Source organism: Terrapene carolina, unplaced genomic scaffold (genome assembly GCF_002925995.2).
Source record: "Terrapene carolina triunguis isolate 2854851 unplaced genomic scaffold, T_m_triunguis-2.0 Scaffold62, whole genome shotgun sequence".
Taxonomy (NCBI): domain Eukaryota; kingdom Metazoa; phylum Chordata; order Testudines; family Emydidae; genus Terrapene; species Terrapene triunguis.
The window spans coordinates 8,443,496-8,463,956 of record NW_020664413.1 but is presented as its reverse complement, the minus strand read 5'-3'; the positions used below and the strand labels follow the sequence as shown (position 1 = coordinate 8,463,956).

The 20,461-nt window shown below is 45.4% G+C and overlaps 1 protein-coding gene across 2 annotated transcripts in view; it reads right to left on the bottom strand.

The window, feature by feature from the left end:
- The window catches only part of SLC15A2 (solute carrier family 15 member 2), a 65,076-nt gene extending 45,157 nt beyond the window's left edge, over nucleotides 1-19,919 (bottom strand). The window contains exons 1-6 of one of the 2 annotated variants that reach the window (XM_026647399.1): nucleotides 19,844-19,919; nucleotides 12,266-12,312; nucleotides 6,333-6,420; nucleotides 4,531-4,672; nucleotides 2,162-2,254; nucleotides 75-174 (exon numbers count right to left, since the gene is read on the bottom strand). In XM_026647399.1, the coding sequence (XP_026503184.1) occupies nucleotides 75-174; nucleotides 2,162-2,254; nucleotides 4,531-4,672; nucleotides 6,333-6,420; nucleotides 12,266-12,312; nucleotides 19,844-19,892 (519 nt within the window). In that variant the 5' untranslated portion in view covers nucleotides 19,893-19,919. Of the gene's footprint in view, nucleotides 1-74; nucleotides 175-2,161; nucleotides 2,255-4,530; nucleotides 4,673-6,332; nucleotides 6,421-12,265; nucleotides 12,398-19,843 lie in introns of those variants that run through there. The other variant, XM_026647398.1, reaches the window with a different exon arrangement.
- Nucleotides 19,920-20,461: the final 542 nt, after the last annotated feature.

The following is a 20,461-nucleotide window of genomic DNA, read 5'->3' as shown; positions in this document are numbered from 1 at the left end:
AGTTTGATCACGTCATATACCTCTCCATACATTAATACACCAGATACTGTATAGTTTAGAAAATAAAATCTTACATGTTCTTCTTCAAACTGGTCCCCACCAAAGGCAGCCACACAGGGTTTGATACCTCCCGTTCCAAGGGCAATCAAAGCCAGGCCAAGCATGGACAGAATCCTTCAAACAAGGATGAAAAACTTCAGCACCATAGAACCCCTTTAGGATAAAGCAGAGCACTCTAGCTACATCTTAAACCAGATGTGTCATTTATTAATCTGCACATAGGCTGTGAGTGAAGAGCAAGCTGAGATGGGCTAGTCATAGGAACAAAAGAATTATCCCCAGCCCCATCCCAAACCATCAAAACATAAACCGAACCATTGCTTTTGGAGTGTTGGATAAATTCAATTAATTTTGTTGTTTTCTTGCATTTCTGAGTATCAACCAGGTATGAAAGTGGAAGTGCAGAGATGCATGAGAAAGTCGGTTTCTGGCCCAGCTGGAAGCAGGAAGTACCAGAGATCAAGAGAGAGGGTGTCAAGGCTGCTTCCCCACTTTGAACTTTAGGGTACAAATGTGGGGGCCTGCATGAAGACTTCTAAGCTTAACTACCAGCTTAGATCTGGTCCGCTGCCACCATTCCCAAAGCTAATCCCTTCCCTGGGAAGCCTTGAGAAACCTTTCACCAATTCCCTGGTGAATACAGATCCAAACCCCTTGGATCTTAAGACAAGGAGAAATTAACCATCCCCCTCCTTTCTCCCACCAACTCCTGGTGAATACAGATCCAAACCCCTTGGATCTTAAAACAAAGAGAAATTAACCATCCCCCCTCCTTCCTTCCACCAACTCCTGGTGAATACAGATCCAACCCCCTTGGATCTAAAAACAAGTAAAAATCAATCAGGTTCTTAAAAAGAAAGCTTTTAATTAAAGAAAAAGGTAAAAATCATCTCTGTAGAATCAGTATGGAAAATAACTTTACAGGGTAATCAAACTTATAGAGCTTAGAGGACTCCCCTCTAGCCTCAGGTTCAAAATACAGCAAACAGAGATAAACACTCTAGTAAAAGGTACATTTACAAGTTGAGAAAACAAAGTAAAACTAACACGCCTTGCCTGGCTATTTACTTACAAGTTTGAAATAGGAGAGACTTGTTTAGAAAGATGTGGAGAACCTGGATTGATGTCTGGTCCCTCTCAGTCCCAAGAGCGAACAACAACCAAAACAAAGAGCACAAACAAAAGCCTTCCCCCCCCCCCCAAGATTTGAAAGTATCTTGTCCCCTTATTGGTCCTTTGGGTCAGGTGTCAGCCAGGTTACCCGAGCTTCTTAAACCTTTACCGGTAAAAGGATTTTGGAGTCTCTGGCCAGGAGGGATTTTATAGTACTGTACACAGGACAGCTGTTACCCTTCCCTTTATAGTTATGACAGAGGGTGAACCTTTTCTTGTAAGATTTCCAGGCCAGATTTGCCAGTTTGGATCAGCATCACTTTTGGGTACTTTCTGCACCCAAACTCCTAACCTAGTGAGATCCATCCATTGCTAACTACAATCACACAGTGGCCTCCCAAAATGCTTCCCAACTAGCATGAAAATGCACGTGGTTGGACGGGCCCAGGGAACTTAGAAAGGTATCTAGTAAATCTGACGTTGTTTTGCCTGGTTGTGAACATTTTCTGAGCTGTGCCCAGCTAGCAGTTTATCAGACATGCTAAGAAGTGAGTTGGGGAACTGTCCTGGGGAGAAGACTGATTGAAGCTCTGGAGGGAGAGAAGAGAGATGCACTGAAGAACAGATAGGTTCCTTGTGGTCCTGCCAATCTGTTCTGGAAATGTGCTCGAACTGATGATTTCATGCTCCACTGACAGACATACACAAAGTTGTTTGCACTTTCCCTAAACTTCACCCACATTATTCTGCCTGAATTTTTCTTAGCAGGTCTCAAGACTGGCCATTATCTCTAATACAAGTTATCTGCTTGGTTACGATTATGAAGCTGCATAAACTGCAGGACGTATATGAATAAAAGCATCTTGTGCAAATCCCAAAGGCTGATGGCCTGACAAAGGGAAGACACTATTAAAGATGCCTATTTGGGCACTGTATAAATGAACAACCATAGTAATGTATCAAAACACCAGTTCCAAGATTTACTTACACATGAACAACCTGGTTTCCCACAGTTGGTATCGCACCAACAGACTTTATCACGTGGCCAATCACATAAACAATGGAGAGGTAGATAATCGTCCTGAGAAGAAAGGAAACAGTAGCAGCTGAATACTTGTCGGGTAACTTATGACCTGCAAACAGAATGCATGTCTGCATTTCCTGATACAGTGGGATTGCTTGGCATTCACACTGGTAACTGGCCAGTCCATACCACTGGCAGCTCCCAGGCCCGTATCTCCTGTGTCAGCATTGAAAGTGTCATAGGAAAGAGATAGGCAAATAAATGGGTTCAGATGGTGGGCTTAAAAATTAACAGAGAGGGACAGACATTGCTTTGTGCACACACAGATCTCCAGGTGGAATTAACTAACCATGTTCCAGTTCAAAATGTTGTTTTAGGTGGTTATCCAGATCATATTTAGTTGATTAACACACACAGGCATTTGCCAGCCCACCTGCCAAATGAATGCGTACTTTGGAGGGTGCATATGTAGATTGTATGCCCATACACTCCAAAGAGTTACAATGTATCTGTGTTTCAGGCAGATGTTTTTAAGGGCAGCATTGACAGATGCAGTGGTTAGGATAACACAGTGTGATGAAAGCATTCTGATGATCCCATTCTAACAGCAGCTGAGGCTCCAGAAGCAGGACCGGCTCCAGGGTTTTTGCGTCCCAAGCGGCGGGAAAATAAAAAAAAAGCCGCGATCGCGATCGGTGGCAATTTGGCGGCAGGTCCTTCCCTCCGAGAGGGACCCAGGGACCCGCCGCCGAATTGCCGCCGAAGAGCGTGACGTGCCGCCCCTTCCCCTTGGCCACCCCAAGCACCTGGTTGCTGAGCTGGTGCCTGGAGACGGCCCTGTCCAGAAGACAACTTGTGATCCAATGATCACAGCAAAAGTTGGGAATCAGAGCAGCCCTGAATGAGTTCAAATCTCAACTGACTCAGCTGATTCGTAGGAATGTAAGAATTGCCAGATGGGATCAGACCCCATCTAGTCCAGCAGCCAGTCTTCATCAGTGGCCAGTATCAGCTGCTTAGGCAATAACCCTGCAATAGGCAGCTGGGGCATAACCGCCCCAGGGAAAGTTTCCTCTGAACTCCTAGTACTTAAGAGCTCCACTTGAGGGTTTATATCCTTCAGGTCACCGACACCCTTGTATATCAGTGAACTCAGCTGTTAAACTTGAGTAACCAAACTGCAAAATAAAACCTCCCGTGTTACTTTATTTGTTTGAATGGACAAGGGAGTTTTGGAAGCTGGATTTAAGCATAAGGGAAGAGGATGTTGGCGGCCTATTGGGAACATGCTAGCAGGAAGGGGGATCCAAACTGGTTTTCTCTTGTTCAGACCCTTGTTTCTAGGACAGCATGAAGCGGGAAGTCCATGCTCAGTTCTGGAAAGAAGGGAGATCTTCATGTTGTTTTTGAGACGACAATATAATCTAGACATCAGAACACAAGACTGGGAAGCAGGACTCCTGGATCCTTATCTCCACCTCTGCCACTGACCTTGGGCAAGTCACATGTTAATCTCTAGGAGTCTTGTGGCACCTTAAAGACTAACAAATTTATTAGAACATAAGCTTTTGTGTGCTATGACCCACTTCTTCAGATGTATGGAGTGAAAATTACAGTAGGCAGGCATAAATATACAGCACAAGAAAAGATGGGTGTTACCTTACCAAGCGGGGGATGGGGGAGGAAGTCAATGATTCAGTCAGGGTGGATGTGTCCCATTCCCAACAGTTGACAAGAAGGTGTGAATGTCAACAGAGTAAAAATTACTTTTTGTAGTGCTAACGATGCCAATTCCATCAGGGTGGATGGCCCATACTCAACAGTTGATGGGAGATTACGTCTTGTAGTGACCCAGCCATTCCCAGACTTTATTCAGGCCTAATTTGATGGTGTTAAGTTTGCAAATGTACCTCAGATTCCTCATCTGTAAATTAGCGAAATAATGGTTGCCTACCTCAGAGGGGACTTATGGGGTTTAATTTGTTAATCATTGTAAATCATTTATTGAGCCTCAGGTGGAAGAGAAATACAGAGCATTATTAAAAGTAGTGCTCCAGCATCTTCTCTCTCTTGGTTTTTATACCATGCCTACCATCGTGCTCTACAGGTACCTTGAGCCTCACGGGGTATCTTGGAATCCTGTGCCCCATCACCACAATATTGTGCCACCACAATACACACATCATGATTCCCCACGTGCGAGTGATGAAGCACTTCTTTTATGGCAGCCCTGAAAATGATAGGCTTCAGCAAGCATATCAGCTGTTCACTCATTATTGGAGGGGAAAAGCTGGCGGTTAGTATATTTGAACTAAAGAGGTTTCCTTCCTTACTTGAATTTTCCCAGCCATGTGTCAGCGATGAGAGCTCCAATGACAGGTGTGAAATAACACAGGCCTGAAAAGGCATGGTATATGGTGGTGGATAAGTTCTCATCCCAGTGGAGGAAATTGAGAAAATACAAAGTCAGCACGGCTTGAAAAAAAGGAAACAAACAAAACAGGTCAGATGATCCATACACACAACCAGGCAGGTGAACAAGGTGGGTTAAATCACTGGGACTAAGATCAACTGAATTGTTTGTATAAGACTATGATGCACACAATGGCATGGAAAGAATTAAAAGTCTTGGACTCGCCTTTGTGACTTTTCTTTCCCCGCCTGTCTTGCGGTCAGGTATCATTACACTTCTCATTAGATCCTTTTCATACTATAGTAGTAGGGCCCCTAGCTAGGATCAAATCCAGGACCTCCATATTTAATATCATGAGCCCCTCCTACCTGAGCTAAAGGAACAAGTCATCATCTTGGACACAGAAGCAGACTTATAAACTCCTTAACATAGTCCAGCTTTTAGAGGGGGACAAAGACCCACATTCTGCCAGTATGCAGTACACTCCCCCTCTGCCTGAGGACACGTGCCCTGAGCATCAGTGGTCCACAGCAGTTCAGTAGTTACATGTGGACAGTGAGGTGACATGTAATGGGCCTGTTTTCTTTTATGAGGCTGATCCTGAGTTCAGCTAGGGCTTTGTCTTATACAAGGACAGGATCTGGATGTCTGTCACCTGAACGAATTCAGTAAGGGTGATATTCACTTCTTTTGGGTAAGGCTGGCATAAGGACAGCCAGGAGGTTTAAAACCACAGGGAGAGGGTAGCATGGTGGGCAGTTAGGGTGGAATAGCCAGGTGGTAGAGCTCCACATTATTCTGTGCAGCAACCAGTCTGCAAGGTCAGTTTCAAGGGAGACCAGGGCAGAGCTACAGGATTTGCGTTTATACCGATCCAGCTGCTTAGAAACCTACAGAGGCATGTGGAACAGAAGCAGCTGCTTCACCAGCCTATGGGCTGGAACAGAGGCTGCCAAAGATTGTGCTGCACCCTGTAAGCAAAGGTGACACGAGGAGGCAGTGTTGGGATCAGGTTAAGACTAGGGCATATTTTGCTACCGTATCAAGGATTAAGATTTGGATTAGAATTCATTATTGTCCACAAATCTGCAAATGGTTGATCCCATATGGCAAAGCTGTCCTGAAATCAGCTGATATTGAATGGTGGAAATCTAGCAAGACCAAGTGAATCTCTGAGACTGCAACCTCACGGGGAGATTCCAGCTATGTCAGATAGAAGCCCCCTTCCCAGTTTGGCATCTGATCTGAAACCAAACCTGTAGGTGCAAATGTGGATCCATGGTTTCAAATCTGACTCTCCCACCCACTGAAATTGGAAGGGGTTCTGACGGGCTAGTCTGGTTTCAGGCCCCCTCTATTTGTAAGTGTATCGATGTCCAGAGTGCATAAAGGGACATATTTTTCCGCCAGCCCGATCCTAGCCTCTGATTTTACACAAGCAAGTTTTGGGTGAGCATGCCCTTGCCCACAGAGTTTCCCACATTGCTCGTGTAAATGCAATAAGTGCACACACAAACCAGAGTCTGCGGACAAAATTAGAAGCCACGGGAAAACCTGACCCAGAATGCACATCAGGTTTAAATTAGCTAAACTGATACTTTGAAGAACTCTCTCTGAGTCAATGTGCAATATAGCAATGGGCGTATATTTGAAGACAACAGACCAGGGTGAGGGGGGCCCTGCCAAGCAAAGCAAAGCAGGGTTACTAGATACACCACGTACCTTTCATGCCATAGTAGGAGAAGCGCTCGCAGAACTCGTTCACCACGATGAAGGCAATGCTGAGCGGGTAGTTGGTGCCACATACTTTCTATGGGAAACAAATAGGAACACGCTGGCTTTGTGATAAGCATTGGTCCCAGTAATGTCTTCCCATAGGCTATGTGCAGTTGATGTCAGAGATGGGTCCAATCCAAAACCTCACAGCCAAACATCCCAAATTCCAAGGAGATCAACATCCACATCCCAGCCTTGTAGTTCTGGCACACTGGTGAAAATCAGGCACCGAGGATGGGCTGCTCCCTGCCAGCCATGGTTACTGCTGCAGTCAAGGTTCTCCTAGGTGGGTCGCCTAGGGTTGCCAACTTTCTACTCGCACAAAACTGAACACCCTTGCCCTGCCCCCTACCCCACCCCTTCTCTGAGGCCCCACCCCCTGCTCCCTCCATCCCCCTTCCCTCTGTCACTCATTCTCCCCACCCTCACTCACTTGCTCATTTTCACTGGGTTGGCTCAAGGGGTTGGGGTGCGTGAGGGGGTGAGGGCTCTGACTAGGGGTTCAGGCTCCGGGGTGGGGTCAGGGATGAGGGGTTTGGGGTGCAGGAGGGGGCTCCAGGCTGGGGGATGGAGCCGAGGGGTTCGGAGTATGGGAGGGGGCTCCGGGCTGAGTCAGGGGGTTGGGGCGGGGGAGTGGAGTGCGGGCGGGAGAAGGCTTCCGCTGGGGGTGCAGACTCCGGGGTGGGGCTGGGGATGTGGGGTTTCGGAGGGTAGGATGGGGATCAGGGCTGGGGCAGGGGCGCAGGAGGGGGTCAGGGTTGCAGGCTCCGGGCAGCGCTTACCTCAAGCAGCTCCCGGACGCAGCGGCATGTCCCCCCTCTGGCTCCTATGCGGAGGCGTGGCCAGGCGGCTATGTGTGCTACCCCATCCACAGACACTGCCCCTGCAGCTCCCATTGCTCGCGGTTCCTGGCCAGTGGGAGCTGCGGAGCTGGCGCTTGGGGTGGTGGGCAGCGTGCGGAGCCCCCTGGCTGTCCCTATAATTAGGAGACGGACGGGGGACATGCCGCTGCTTCCGGGAGCCGCACGGGGCCACAGCAGGCAAGGAGCCTGCCTTAGCCCTGGTGCGCCGCTGACCGGACTTTTAACAGCCTGGTCAGCAGTGCTGACCGGAACCTTCAGGGTCCCTTTTCGACTGGGTGTTCCAGTCGAAAACCAGACACTCGGTCACCTGCCCCTCCCCCAGGCATGTTCCACCCGCTGAGGTCTGAACTTCCTTCAGCTTTTCTTTTGCTCCCTCACTCCCACGGCTACTCCTCCATCAATGAGCAGGAGTCACGGTTCATCTGCTACTCCTGCTGCGGCTGGGATTCCCTCCAGTGAGTCCCCTCCTCTCCCCACAGGTTACGGCTCCTTCTGCTGAGGCCTTCTGAGCAGGACACCCACTGTCCCTCCCCACCCGGTGCTGCTTTTTCCACTGAGGATTCGTCTTAGCAGTTCCATCACTCTCTGTTGCCGTGGCTGCCCCCGGGGCTCTCACAGCAGCGCTCCGCCATCTCCCACCAGGCTCTCTTGCCCCAGGCACATGGAACTGTCCCACCAGCTTTACAATGAGGGAGAAGACCAGCTCCTTCCAATTTTGCCAATCTGTATCCCCCGGCCCAATTCAGCTATTCGGCACTCCCTTCCCCGGTCAATTCAGTTCTGCCCACTCACCCGTTCTGCACCCCTCTTCCCCCAGATTCTGTCTCTAGTTTACTCCGACTGTGGCTGGAGTCAGTACTTAACCTGCCTTTATCACAGAGTAACTGCCCCTCTCTCTTATTCCAAGAACAGAGCAATGTTGTGGTATCAGTAGATTTTTTTTTTTTTTAAATACAATGACTGGTGTATAATTCCTCTGAGCTTGGCTGCTATTTCACTGAATCTCACCTAACCGAGGCTAGCTTTACCCTCGCAGAGTAAAAACTCAAGGGATTTCATTTAAACACAAATGAGTCTTGACAGGACCACAGAGTGTGACTCAGTCATTCCTTCTATACGCCCTTTGTCCATGCATCGCCTGCTTAGCCTCGCTTCCTCACAACAGGGGATGTGCCTCTTCAGAACACGGCCTATCCCATACCAATTAGGGACAGCCCCAGATAGTAAGAGAGAGGGACCCATTACACCCGGAGGCTGGGTCTACACTGCAAAGTTAGGTGGACATAAGTCACCTTGCATCGACCTCGTTGTGCACGTGTCTACACTTTAATTTTAATCCCACCAATGTGAGCACCCCATTATGGCCACGCACTAACACCAACTCCCCAAATGGCCTTGAGGATCTGGTGCTTGCAAAACTTGTGACAATAGTGCAGAGCTTTGCAGGTTCCAGACTACTGTCAGAGATGGCAGACAGCAAGGAGGGCTGTGTGAGCTCGTGGGATTTTTTAAAAAGGCGTGAAAATGATGGGATATGGATGACATAATGGGATGGAGAAAATTGCATGCTGAGAACTTGCTCCCTTGCTCTCAGTTATCTCTGCATGATTCGTTTCTGCACTACCATGCATTGCCAAAACTTCCCCAAAGACAGTGCAGTGGCAAACTGCACACTGGGATACCTACCCATGGTGCACCGCACTATGCAGAGACACAAGTACTCCTGGTGAGTACCTGTAGAAGCCAAGTAGTCATGCACGAGTGACATATTAACTGCAGTGACATTATGCCAACATAACTTGTATCAGCCAAAGTTTGTAGTGCAGACATGGCCTGACTCGTGGCTAGGGCTCAGTGTCTGTCACTGAGGTTGTGGAAATCATGGATTCCGTGACTTTCCTCGACTTCCGTGATTTCTGCAGTGGCCAGTGTGGCTGACCCCAGGGCCGCCCAAGCAGCTGGCTCCAGGGCCAGATGCTCAGGTGGCCCCGGGGACAGCCACACCAGCCACTGCTCGGGTGGCCCCTGGCAGCAGTCCCAGGGTGGCCGGAGCAGCCGTGGTCTGCTGGCCCCAGCAGTGGTCCCCGGGCGGCCGGCTGGAGCAGCTGCAGTCTGCTGGCCCCGGCAGCTAGTGCCGATGGCCCCAGGCATCCCCCCAAGATTTAGTCACAGGTATTTTTAGTAAAAATCATGGACAGGTCACGGGCTGTGAATTTTTGTTTATTGCCCGTGACCTGTCCATGACTTTTACTAAAAATAGCCCTGACTAAATCATAGCCTACTCATGGGTGGTGGCTGTGTTTTTAATTTCTTAAAGAGCCATATTATGGGGCCAAAATGACATGAGATCTGGTCTTCCCAGTAGATTTTAGCTCCTGAAAGATGGAAATACTGATCTCCTCTTTTTTCAGCCTCAAAAATGGTTCACAAAACACAAATACAGATGCCAAAATAGATATGTTTATTTAAGCATGCCCAAATATTGAGGCATTTGGGTTTATTTTAATTCCTGGAGTGACAGAATATTTTCACCTCAAATACCAGCTTAACAATACTTTTTTTTGCCAGGAATGTACAAGAGCAATGAAAGACAGTATGAGTAAACTAAAAAAGAATAAAAAATTAAACCATCAAGAATTTAACCCCATTTGTCTAAACACAAATATTTTGGTGCATCATTTCAAACACATTTTTCATCTCTTATCTATGGGATAAAGACTTCAGCCATCATACCTGTTTCTTCAGAAACCTTCTGACCATGTGCCCAGGTTGAGCAATTGTTATTAATGTTATTTATTATTTACTCTGTAGCTATAAAGTCTGGAATACAGTTTGTAAGCGAAATCCTACACAAGGTGGCTTAATTCCTCAGATTTCTGCACTAGCACCCCTTGTTAATTAACCCCCAAATCATAAAAACTTGTAAATATTGCAAGTGTGGATGCATGCCCAGGCACACACACTTTCACACCCCAGAGTGTAATGTCTGCCTTTCTCCAACAAGTGGTTTGTTATCAAGAAAAAGCAGAGAAAGGGAAGTATGCAATTCTGTCTTTTTTTGCAAACAGAAATAAAAGTAGACTACATGAACATTTCAGCCCATCCAAAAATTTGCAAGAGATTCCTGATTTTCACAGTCCTGTGCGGCTGGCGTGCAGAAAATTAAAAAAGTTACAAATTTAGGGCCCAATTCTGCAGACGCTTATTGCCACATGTAGTGATTACTACCCACTGGAAGTCAAAGTGCACTTCTCACATCAGTGATCACTAACAGAGCTGTGACTTTTTGGTTCTCTGGTCATTTGGAAAAAATTGGGGTGAAGGGTGAAATTGCGTTAGGTCAACCAGAAATAACGTTTTTGGCAAATCAAAAAATCATTTTGGGGCATGCAGTGTTTTGTTTGACTTGAAGCAAAACATTTCCTTTCGTTTTGGAGGATTTTTTCATTTTCTAATTTTTTAAAATAAAATTGAAGTAAATTTCAATGTGAAAAGTCATTGTGCATCGAAGAAATCAAAATGTTTTGTTTCAAACAAAACAAACATTTCAAATGAAACAAAACATTTTGATTTTTTAGGGGGGGAAAAAATCATCTTTTCTTCCAACCAAAACAATGGCAAATTCGACACGGATTTGTAAAATGTTTTGGTCACCCTGACTGCATTTTTCAGTGAAAAAAAGTTTCATCTGAAAAACTTCGCCCAGCTGTAACTACAACGCTGCGTGTAGCAATTGTCTGCAGTATCGGGTCCTTAGTTTTGGCTTCAGCATCATGATGTGGCAATGTTGTGTAGCGAGGAACCAATGAGGTGGTATCTTCCCAAGCTGATGTTGCATCAGCGTGTGGGGCGTTATCTAGGAAGCAGGAGGAGGCGGCATAAAAACAAACACAGGCTTGACAGTTAAGAAATCCTGAGTCGTCCCAGCTCTATCACTGACTTGCTCTGTGGCCTTGGGGCAAAACTTTCAAACTTGGGTATCTAAAATTAGACTGAATCCATACTTAGGACCAGCTTCTGCAACACTTACTGACACTGAGTAGTAAGTAGCACTTGCCTCTGCAACTAGTCCCATTGAAATCAGTGCGGCTGCTCTTGGAGTAATGAGCTCCTCAAAGTATACAGAGGTGGAAGAATCTGTTACCTAGATAAGGGCATGATTTGCAGAAGTGTTGAGCACTCACAGATCCCAAGGAAGTTGACTCTCGTCACCTTTGAAAATCAGGCCCCATATGAAGGTGTCTGTATATTGATTTAGGGCCCAGATCCTCAAAAGTATGTTTTAGGTGCCTAACTCCCATTGGCTCTAGAATTCAAAGCAAATATTCCCATTTACAAGCACAAAATAGCAGCCGTTTTTATGGGCCCCAGAAGTCAGGTCCAGGAAAAGCAAACTTTGGGCTCAGTGGAAGCATGACACAATGCGTAGGTCTCAATCGCTCGATGAGAACTAGCCTGAGAGGCAGCACACATGTCAAAGCTGCATGGCGAGAAAATGATTTGCTAGATCTGCCTTTAAATCTCAGCTGAAGATTTAAACCAGAGCCTCTCACTCTGGAGAGGGAGCACTGGAATGTGCGGCAATGGCCAGTGCTCGCATCGCATCTGTTTCACTGCTCAGCAGCATCTGGAAACTGCCTCTTTAGTGGCTTTACAACAAACTGTGCAAATAAATAGGCCCACTCCGGAGCCCCTACACTCCTCCCTGCCTTCCAAACCTTCACTTCAAAGGAACCATCCTGCAAGAGAAGGAGCCTCCAGGAAAAAGGCAGGAATCAAAGCTGCATTTCCCAAAGAATCTGACAGCTCATTTTCCCCCATAAACTGCCCTTTCTTAATTTAATCCGGTTAGCAGAGGGGATTTTGTTTTGAGTTTTTCATGCTCATTCCAATCCGAGGCAAGAAGGAGTGTCTGTCTGCAGGCACAGCACAACAGGGGAAGGAACAGAGCGGTCCTGCGAGGTTTGGAGTGAACAAAACAGAAAGCAAAAAAAGGAAGCCCGATGTAATACTCACCGGGGATTTTTTCTGAGAAGAGAAACCTCCTTTGGGGGGATCATCTCCTGCAGGAATAAAAGTGAACAGAGTTTCCTTGGATTTGTTTTTCTGAAAAGCATTCATCTCCCTCCTCGCCTCGTCTCACACCATGCTATGTGGCTGTTGTGAGTTGACTGGAAGACTTCCAACCGCAGGGCTTGGAGTTTGATTCAGTTAAGTTAACCCTAATCAAGCCCATTTCTGCACTGGCGGGGATGATACTAGGAATGACAACAACAGAGCTGTTGTAGTAGCTCATCCTAAATCACTAACGGATTTGGGTTCTCAGCACTTTGCATTGTTTGTTTGGCACTCCTCCGGCTATCGGGCATGAACTAGCCCGACAAAGAACCGTGTGCCACAAAGATATGATCCCAAGAACAAATGCCAGATCCAAACACCCCTGGAGTCTGTGGAAGCTCAGCTTTAGGAGCAAAGTTTGCATCTCAGGCCAGTCTCAGTAATAACAGATTTATTCAATTCTTTCCAGAGCTAAACGGTGGGCTGGAGAAAAGTACCCCATGGATAGCACAGTGACAACATAAAAGATATTACCTCATCCACCTTGTCTCTCTAACAAGCTACCTGTGGGTTATACTTGCTGCACCAACTTCTGCTGCACCTTTCCCTTTCAGACTGCAGACCTGATGGGTTCCTGTACCCCATTAAATAAGTCCCTCTCAGCATATAGATACACTTGATATTTCCCCTGCATTCAGCTCCCCACAGCAATCCTGCATTCCCCTGTAGAACCATTTAATTTGCTCCCTCCGTACACAGCCCTCCCCCATGCTCCACCAGGACAGCCCCAAGTGGACCCCCCAATTCACTGCCCCATTTCCCCCTGAGAGAAGGCCTAAATCCCTCCCCCCGTAGAAACCCTTCATTCTGGAGGCCTCCTGATGTGCTCCCCATGGTGCTGAATGACTCCTGCACGGTGCAGTGATCCCTTGATTCCCACTGAAGACGATGGGAGTTAAGGGTGCTCAGCTCCTTGCAGGATTGGACCAATAGACACCCAATGCCCTTCGCCTTTATATGCCCCTCCCCTTAAATCTTCTGCAAAGGACTCTGTGGAGCTCTGTTCCACAAAAAATATCCCTGCTGCATTGCCCACACTCACAACACTGCCTGCCATAAAGCCCCGTATGCATTCCCTCCTGGAATTTCCCATCTTGCATTTCCACACCCACCAAAACTCCCTGAAGCGCTCCTGTCCCCCCGTCCCCAAGATCCATGACTTTGCCCTGTCTAGAGACACCTGGGTCTGACCATTACCATCTTGTATATGGACAACCAGACACTTGTCCAACATGAGCACAGGAAAACTGCCTTTTGATCATAAAGGGAAGCCCCACCAATTTATTCCTGGCTTTACCCCCTGCACCTTAATCATCAGTAAGAACACATCTTCTCCTGTGCAGCAGACCAGCATAGGTTGACTTCAATGCACCAGCTGAGAAGGTGGCCCGGTCAGAATCTGGCAGCCACTGTGCAAGATACACTGCATTGGTGGGGATGTAGCACCCCTAGCTGCTGGCACAGCTGTGAGGAAAGGTCTCCTGTCCCCACTTTTGGATGCTTATGCTGACTCCATAATACTGCAGGTCCGTCTCCTGATCTTTAATCATCACAATACCTTACATGCCTGCACAGTAGAGCCTTTCATTTGAGGGTCGCAGAGCATATACAGCGGATCCTTAATTTAGTCTCCCTTGAGACCAAATGTTCTGCATAGCTCAGTGGTTTGAGCATTGGCCTGTTAAACCCAGGGTTGTGAGTTCAATCCTTGAGAGGGTCATTTAGGGAACTAGGGTAAAAATCTGTCTGGAGATTGGTCCTGCTTTGAGCAGGGGGTTGGACTAGATGACCTCCTGAGGTCCCTTCCAACCCTGATAGTCTATGAGCATTTCTATGAGTGAGGTGGGTAATATTAGCCCCATTTCACAGATGAGGAGACTGAAGCACAGAGAGAGAGTTGACTTACCCACAGTCACCCAGTGAGTCAGTCACTAGACCTAAATGTCCATTTGAAATATTTCTCTTGATTATTATGAGTCGGATCCAGTGCTCACTGAAGTCAATGGAAAGACTCCCACTGACTTCAGTGAGCATTGCATCAGGCCCTAGCTGCTTTTCTGGTGTATCACCAGGCATCCCTCCAACAGAAGGCTATGGTCTTCCCCAATGCACAGGTCTGCAGTGGGAACTCCAGCAGCCAACGAGCTAGACCAGTAATAAAAACAGGATGGAAAATGTGGGACTGGACTCCCGTGCTGCTAGTACAATGAGATGCTTTGATTTTCCCACAGTCCTGCACCTACTTATCCTGAGCATGTGAACAACCCCATGCTTTACATAAGCTAAGTGATTTACTTAGAACCAGTAAGAAAACTTGTATCAGGCAATGGGCTTAGCACACAACTTACCAAAACCATTGCAAAGATATTTACATCATTAATGACCAACAGAAATTAGCAGACAGAAATGGGGAAAAATTCATATCACCGGCAATCAATGTTATTTTGTTTTACGGGACGCTGAAAATGAGGCTTGGTCTACACCTAAACCTTTTACCGGTAGAGTGAAAAAAAACCACACACACCCTAGCAACAGAGCTATGTTGACAATGTCCTCCATGTAGATGCAGCTATGCTGACAGAAGAGTGCTTCTGTTGGCATTGCTAATGTCATTCAAGGAGATGATGTTCCTATACCAGCAGAAAAACTCCTCCTTCTATTGTCTTACACTGCATCTACACACAGTGCTAAGCCAACCTGCTTGTGCTGAAATAGGGTCTGTAGTGTAGATGAGCCCTGATTCTGCAGAATTAAGAGAATAAACCTGAAAATAGCTAAAATAAGGGGAGATGCAAATGAATACAAAATAAGACTTGATCATCTACGGTTGTTGCAAATGCCTTAAATTCTGTTAAGCTGATTCTCGTGTTAGTTACAACAGTGTCAGTAAAGAGGAATTCAAGAGAAGTCAATGGAGTGACACTGGTCTTAAACCAGTGCAAGTAAAATTATAATCAGATTCAAGACTTTGTACATTTTAAGATGGTTCAATGAGCCAGTATTTGGATCTGGACCCAGATTAATTTAATGTTAGGCTAGGGGGTTGGTTTGGTTTCACTGATGTCAAAAATCTCATGAGCTGTTCCTACAGATCTCAGCTCCAAATGGCTGTCTCATAAGCCTTCTGCACAAGATCAGCTGTTTTGTTGGTCTTCTCTGAATTCCTTCCAATTGCCAAAAAAGGGCTGAGAACTGAATTCAGCATTCCAGGCTCAGTCTTACCATCAGGGCTGTCCTTACGCATGTGCTAGGGCACCTGAAAATTTGGGGCACCCCTGGGTCTTAGTGTCCACTCTCCTGGATTTCCTATCCCTGTTCTGACTCTTCCTGCAGGCTCCCACAGCTGGCTGCTGCAGTCTGGTGACTCTTACTCCGGAGGGGATCTAGTAACTTAAAAGTGAAAAAGCCTTCCAGCCTGCCAGACCTATTAGCACAACATTGAAACGGTTAAAGAGCCATTCAAGTGGTAATGAAGCCATTTAACAGGCATTTGCCAACCCCCAGGTATATACTGTCAGTTTCTGAATTTACTGACAAAAACAGTTGTGTATTACTGTAATATTTACTCAGAACATGTTAGTCTACAGGACCTTAGTTTAAAATTTGCTTTAAAAATATTTCCTTAGTGAGTTGGTGAAGATTATAAAATCACATCTCTAAAAAATCCTTGCATAGATTTTTAGATGCACAATCATCTTTAGCCTTAAATGCTTGGATCTTCAGACATATAGTTTTTTAAATAAATTCTTCAAAAGACCACCCTTATCTAAAATACACATTTTAATTTTTAATTACTATAGTAAAAAAAGACTTGCTTCCAAAGTCTTCCTGTCCTATCTGTCCATCCCTTTCTCCCTTCGAACACCCCCTCTCCCCCGTTGAAGAGAGCCCTTAAAGGGGCAACACCCCTTTCCTGCCAGACAGTTGGACAAACAGGTTTCCCTTTCTTACTTCTGACTATCTGATTAACTAGTTTTAAGAGAACCCTCCAGCAAAATCAGTACCTTAGTAAGATATAAAATCCTTTGCTATGCCTAAAATCTTTGGAAACATTTTTTTTTAAAGTTGGTGAAACTTCATAAACATAATTAGTGTTCCCTTTTTCTAAAAGCAATGAACATTGTTATGAACACACTAAACCTCTGTGACTGATTAATTTAAAATAATGTCTTTGTTTCAGTGAGTTAAATATGTAGTAATCTGGAATGATTACTTTATGAAGGCTTAAGAGTACATTTAAACTATAAAATCAGCTTAGAAATACTGATTAAGAAAATGTTAAACAGAGAAGAGCTGCATCATGTGTTCCATCGTATTTAACGTTGTATTCAGCAGGACAGCTGACTCGCCCTTACTACAAAGTTTTTGCAAATAAATCTCTGACAAACTTCAGGGTATATCAAAAAACCCGTGACTGACATTTTTTATTCCCAAATTTAGTGCTTTTAATTAGGTACCCTCTACATGGCCATTCTGCGTGAGGGAGAGGCTATGGGGGTCTCTGCGGGGAACTGTGATTCTCTGCCACCGTGAGGCAGGCCAGGCATCTCGCTAGCCTTTGCTGCCTCGTCCCGCCCCCCAGGGCTGCCGTCGGGCATAGGGGCACCAGTTTAATAATACTGCGTAGGGCCCCATAAATCCTAAGGACGGCCTTGCTTACCATGTAACCACTTCTCTGTTTTGTGATATGCCTCTGCATGTCCCTACTGAGTTGGAGGGTTTCTGTTGCTATATTGCATCATGAGGAAATATCTAATTAACAATTCACGGTCACACATACAGATATTGTGTGTGTGGCAGTGGGGGAGGAGTGCAATTCTTCCTCCCCCAGAATACCTCTATTTTCCACCTGATACATTAATTTGCATTTCTCCTGCCTGTGTTAATTTATGCCCATACTCCAACAAGCTTTCTTAGTTCCCCCAAATTTGCTTTTTCAAAATTCTTCAAGTCCTTTTGTCATTTTGCAGTACATAGTGCTCATCCCCAAGCCACTTCAATGAATACTTCACACACTACCCAGGCCCGAGGCCTGTCCCAATTACCACTGAAGTCAATGGAGGGTTCCCATTGACTTTAATAGGAGCTGGATCAAGCCCCAAGCTTCTCAGCTCCCAAGATATACTTCCTTGAAATTGAAACGGAATTACCTGTGGTCTATTACACCATTCCTTGACATGTTACACTGAAGTAGCTCATGGTCAATAATAGCAGATAAATGTCCTATTAATATCGTATGTCCAATCAATCCTAATCGGTAAGTGCTAGATTCAGAATCACATCTTTTCAGGGTAGATTTCCTACTTTCTGGATAACAGAGTTGTTCTTTATGATGTAACTGGGGAAACTGTTTAATGAACCTCAGAGTTACAAGCACCTCAGGAACAGAGGTTGTTCGTAACTCTGAAATGTTCGTAACGCTGAACAAAACGTTATAGTGGTTCTTTCCAAAGTTTACAACTGAACATTGACTTAATACAGCTTTGAAATTTTACTGGGCAGAAGAAAAATGCTGCTTTTAACCATCTTAACTTAAATGAAACAAGCACAGAAACAGTTTCCTTACCTTGTCAAATCTTTTTTTTTTAAACTTTCCCTTTATATTTTTACTAGTTTAAGTTTAACACAACACTGTACTCTATTTGCTTTGTGTGTGTGCGTCTCTCTCTGCTGCTGCCTGATTGCCTACTTCCAGTTCCAAATGAGGTGTGTGGTTGATCGGTCAGTTTGTAACTCTGGTGTTCGTAACTTTGAGGTTCTACTGTAGCTGTAATTTCCACCCCACCAATGTCTGCATAGGGGACTCTAACAGCATCCTATGGTTTTGAGTTCATAGATACCAAAGCCAAAAGGGACCACTGTGATCATCTAGTCTGACCTCCTGTGTAACACAGAGGCCATAGCACTCTCCCAAGAGCAAATCTTTTAGAAAAACATCCAATCTTGATTTTTAAAAATTGCCAGTGATGGAGACTCCACCATGACCCTTGGTAAGTTGTTTCAAATTCATTCAAGTGAATGAATGATTAGGGCATTTTCCACTATTGTTCTTCTCCAGTCCTGCAGATCTGATACCCACTGCAGTTTCTCGTTTGCTTTTGATTCATTGGATCCCCGTCTGAGGCATGACAAATTGGGAAATCCTGGTATTTTTGTTATGGCTCTGGGGCAGGCTGCTGTGTGTTTGGTTGTTGTGATGTGTGACTTGCAGTGGAGTTGGATCGCAAGGGGGCTGTTATAGGTAAAGCCCTGTGCGGATACACACTTATATCCGCAGATGTGGATATCTGCGGATATAAATCGGCATCTGCGGCGCTGCAGGGCTCTCCCAGGAACCACAGTGGGGAAAGGAGCAGCACGTCGGGTCCCAGGATATTAATTTGTATCTGCGCAGAGCTCTAGTTATAGGAACTGCGCCAGAAAGGTAAATAACTGACACCGATAAAAGTCCAGGAGGAAACAAATAGAAATGCTATTTATTCGGGAATACCCCCAGTCTGGCTCGATCCAGGAATACACTAAAGCCTGGGATCAGAGGAATTCTCAAAGAGCTTAGAAAAGACAAGGTGATTGGGCGAATTAGGAGGGGCTACCCAGGGTATGTCAGTGAAAAGCTGACAGGAGAGTAAACACACAGAGAGACAAAGGGGGCAGGCTGCAATTGAGACAGGCTGGTTCTCCCGACTCTAATGTCTAATCTCCCTTAGTCAGCATCACTTCCTTGGGTATCTTGCTTACTTTCCCCCTGGCCAATGCATTTGTGTACACTTATTTCCACTCTGCGCTTAGAGAAGATTTGCTACTAGTGATATCATTCATTGCAATATTTTCATTGTTTTGCTGATCTTCTTTTTGACTTGATTCAGAGATTCCAAGGCCAGAAGGGACCATTGTGATCATCTAGTCTGACCTCCTGTATAACACAGGCCAGAGAACTTTGCCAAAATAATTCCCAGAGGGATCTTTTAGAAACACATCCAATCTTGATTTAAAAATTGCCACTGATGCAGACTCCACCACAACCCTTGGGAAATGGTTCCAATGGTTAATTACTCTTAAGTACTAATTTGTCTCCTCCTAAGGCAATAATAATATAGCGCCCTATGGAACCTTGAATCCAAATATTTTTAGAAGAGTAAATTTCCAGATGAACTGAGATACAGAGGGCCAGATTCTTAGATGATGTGAAATATCATAACTGCATTGACTGAAACAGAGCTACACTGATTTACACTATCTGAAGATCTGGTTCAATGAAATTAAGTGATTTGCCAAAGGCTAAGCAGCGTATCAATGGCATAGTCAGGAATAGAACCCAGGAATCTTGAGCCTCAGACCCACATTCTAACCACTAAACCCCATAGCCAACAAAGATGAAAGAAACCCTATCCTGCTAGACTCATCAGCATTTTCTTTGCATTCTCTCTCTCAGTCTTTTTTTTAATTAGCAAGAAAAACAAATATAAAATCTCTCACCAGTTTGGTTTTTCTTTGCTGTTTCCTTTGTACCTTTCTCCCTTGCCATGTTTGCAATTTCCTGTGCTCTGTGTGATCCCAGCCCTGCGTTGCTGAAAATTAATCTTGCTGAGCGATCCTGTGTATCTATTTAACTTTTGTTAATGTTTCACTTTACTGTAGTGACAAGTTAGTCACCAATAAAATGCCATTGGACAGTCTTTGATTTTTCACTTTCAAGAGGAGCTGAAGTTATTTATTCTCAACTTCTGTAGACAGAAAATCAAGCATGGACAGGCCACACATGTAGACTATTGGTAAATTATAGTCATAATGTTCCCTATGTTTTTCACAGTAGATATTCTTGAGAAATCATATTTAGTTTCAGCTGTGGCGGGAGGCGGGGGTGTTAAATAGGATTATTATGCTGTTGAGGGAACAGGCTTTTGACCCAAGACTACTTAGGGCCAGATCTACAGCTGGCATAAACCAGCATAGCCCTATTGACTTGGAAGGAGCTACTGCAGTACACAGCAGCTGCAGATCTGGCCTTACCTGAGTGCATGCAACAGTAGTTAACTCTGTTCCGAGAGGGGCTTCATCAACTCTTAACAGGCCAACTTTAATTCTAAGCTCTTC